General features: G+C 62.9%; 2 protein-coding genes across 2 annotated transcripts in view; both read right to left on the bottom strand.

The window, feature by feature from the left end:
• The window catches only part of LOC103665929 (Usher syndrome type-1G protein), a 19406-nt gene that overhangs the window by 12932 nt on the left and 4020 nt on the right, over positions 1–2454 (bottom strand). The gene's annotated exons all lie outside the window — the stretch shown is intronic.
• On the bottom strand, positions 1071–2326 carry LOC121104959 (Usher syndrome type-1G protein-like). Its single transcript, XM_040640264.1, has one exon. The coding sequence runs from the start codon at positions 2145–2147 to the stop codon at positions 1071–1073; it is 1077 nt and encodes a 358-aa protein (XP_040496198.1). The 5' UTR covers positions 2148–2326.

The raw sequence follows: 2454 nt of genomic DNA, 5'->3' as shown, positions 1-2454 counted from the left end.
TACATCTCTCCTGCGGAGTATGGACAGGCTTTCAAAGGAGATGACCCACATGGTCTTTGCTCCTGGGGAGGGGCGGGGAGGCTTCAGGGCTGGCGACTGTGAGGACCTCATGGCCCCACAGTGGGTTGTGGCAACTTGCAATTCATTTTGGTCTGGGGAGAGGAGCCTCCTGTTATCTGTAGGAAAGACACAAAAACAGATTTCAGGCAAAGGCCTTCAAGACATCATTTTAAACCAAGACCAGCCTTTTGGACAACTAACCCTGACAGGCTAATGATCAGGGATGGGGACACTGGCCAGGGGGTGTCCTCCCATCCCCTGAACTCTAAACCAGATTGCCTCCCCACCCCCACCACTGCCCAGCCATGCAGGGTTCAGGCTATAAACACCAAAACGAGGTGGCAGCATTTGCTGGGCTTGTGGGATGCCATGAGAAAGGGGTCGGGGCAGGGCCAGGCCACCAGTGTGATAGCAGACTTGAGCTCCCCCGACCGCTTCTGAACGTGACAACTCGCCTCCCATGGGAATCACCAGGCTCTAGGACCACACAGACCAGGGATCCAGTCCAGGCTCTGCACCAAGCAGCAGCAGGACCTTGGGGGGAGCTGCTGGAACGCTCTGAGCCTCCACTTGCTCTCCTGGAAAATGGGGATCATATAGCCCTGCACATGGGAGCTGGGGAGGACTCAGTAAAAGGACAGGTGCAGGGGCATCTCCAGCACCCAGTGGATGGAAGGACTCAGAACGTCCTGGCTGTGACTACTCTGTGACTACTCTGACATCCACACTAAGACACCCATTTGGGGGCATTCTGATAGCTCCAAAATCAAGGTGCATTTTACATTAGCTGTGATAAGAAGGCCTCCTGTCCTTAAATTGGCAGCTTCTTTTTCAGAATTGGGGATAAACAAATTAAGTGGGACCTCCTGTCATTTATGGGGACTTAGATTTTACGAAATTCGGTATTACCCCCTACACATCCTTAAGAGGTAGATCCTCCCCTGCCGCCCCCTAAGGCCTTCCAGGCCCCTATCTTCCCACCCACCCCCCACCCCCAAGGCTCGAGGCACTCACAACTCAGTGTCCTCCAGGGCCGGCGGGCGCTCCAGCGCCTGCCTCCTCCTCCTCACGGCCCCCAGAATCTTCTTGCGGGGCCCCAGAGGGACGCTGATGCTGCGGAGGTCAAGGTCGGAGCACAGCATCAGCGCCTCCAGGTCAATCTTCTCCTGCCGCAGGAGGGAGGTGAAGTCCTCCATGTGCAGGGAGGCCAGGAAGGTCTCCAGCGGGCTCGTCTCGGGCTCCAGGTCCTCATCCAGGCCCAAGTCCAGCTCGTCCCAGGGCAGCTCCTCCCCGCAGCTGCGGTCCTGGAGGCTGTTGGCACTGCCCAGGCTGTCGTCGTCCAGGCTGGGGGAGCTCTGCAGCCGGCCTCGCGGGGCGCCCCCGCCGTCCAGCACCGCGTCCTCGCGGCCCAGCCCGTGCAGTCCGCTGCTCAAGTAGTTCCTGCGGAACACCATGGTGCCCAGGCCGGGGCGGGTGAACAGGGAGTCGTGGCCTGAGTCGGTGCTGACCTCCGAGTGGGCCGGCTCGGCCGCCAGCGTGGCACGGGAGACGCTGTCCTCGTCGGAGAGGAACATGTCCCGGAGCGGGGAGCGGCCCCACTCCTTGGGGTTGGCGTAGGTGCCCTGGCGCACGAACATCACGTCGCTGCCCAGCTGCAGCCCCGAGAGCGAGCGCACGCTCTTGCGGCCGTCCTCGGAGATCTTGAAGGTGCCGTCGCCGCCCTGCTTGCGCCGCTCCAGCTTCCGCTGGATCTTGGCCTTGCCCCTGGCCGTGCCGTGCAGCGTGGCCTGCGAGTAGGGCAGGGGGCTGCCCAGCGCCAGGTGCTGCAGCCGGCGGCTCAGGGTGCTGGACGTGAGGCTGGAGAAGCTGAGCGCGTCCGAGCGCTCGGCCAGCTCGCGGCGGTAGCGCCGCTCCATGCGCTCGTGGTGCTTGCGCTGCATCTTGGCGCACTCGCGGATGCGCCGCTCCGCCTCGCGGAAGGCCTTGTCCTTCAGCTTGCCCACCAGCTTGGGGTTGAGGCTGCTCTGCTTGGCCGCGATGGAGTCCAGGTAGCGCACGCACTCCATGTGGCCCTTCATGGCGGCCATGTCCAGCGGCGTGTGGTAGTCGTTGTCCAGGCACCAGATGTTGGCCCCGAAGGACACCAGGAAGGAGAGGCAGTGCAGGTGGCCATTGGAAGCGGCCAGGTGCAGGGGCGTGTTGCCCCAGATGTCACACTTGTCTGGGTCGCCCCTGCAGGGAGGACACGCAAGGAGGGGTGATGAGCCAACACAGCTTCAGGCGGGCGGACGGCACCGGCTGCAGGCGCGGGGAGCTCCCGGCCTGGTTGAGCTGCCGCCACGGGCACACCAGCGGGACCCGAGGGCCTGAGACGCCTCCTCCGACTCCAGGAGA

The sequence above is a fragment of the Ursus maritimus genome, unplaced genomic scaffold (genome assembly GCF_017311325.1).
Source record: "Ursus maritimus isolate PB19 unplaced genomic scaffold, ASM1731132v1 scaffold_24, whole genome shotgun sequence".
NCBI lineage: Eukaryota > Metazoa > Chordata > Mammalia > Carnivora > Ursidae > Ursus > Ursus maritimus.
This window is presented reverse-complemented; position numbering and strand designations above follow the sequence as displayed.

What these genes read in the sequence shown, in the direction of transcription:
- LOC121104959 (XM_040640264.1), bottom strand. Translation starts at nt 2,147, where the DNA reads ATGGCCGCCATGAAGGGCCACATGGAGTGCGTGCGCTACCTGGACTCC.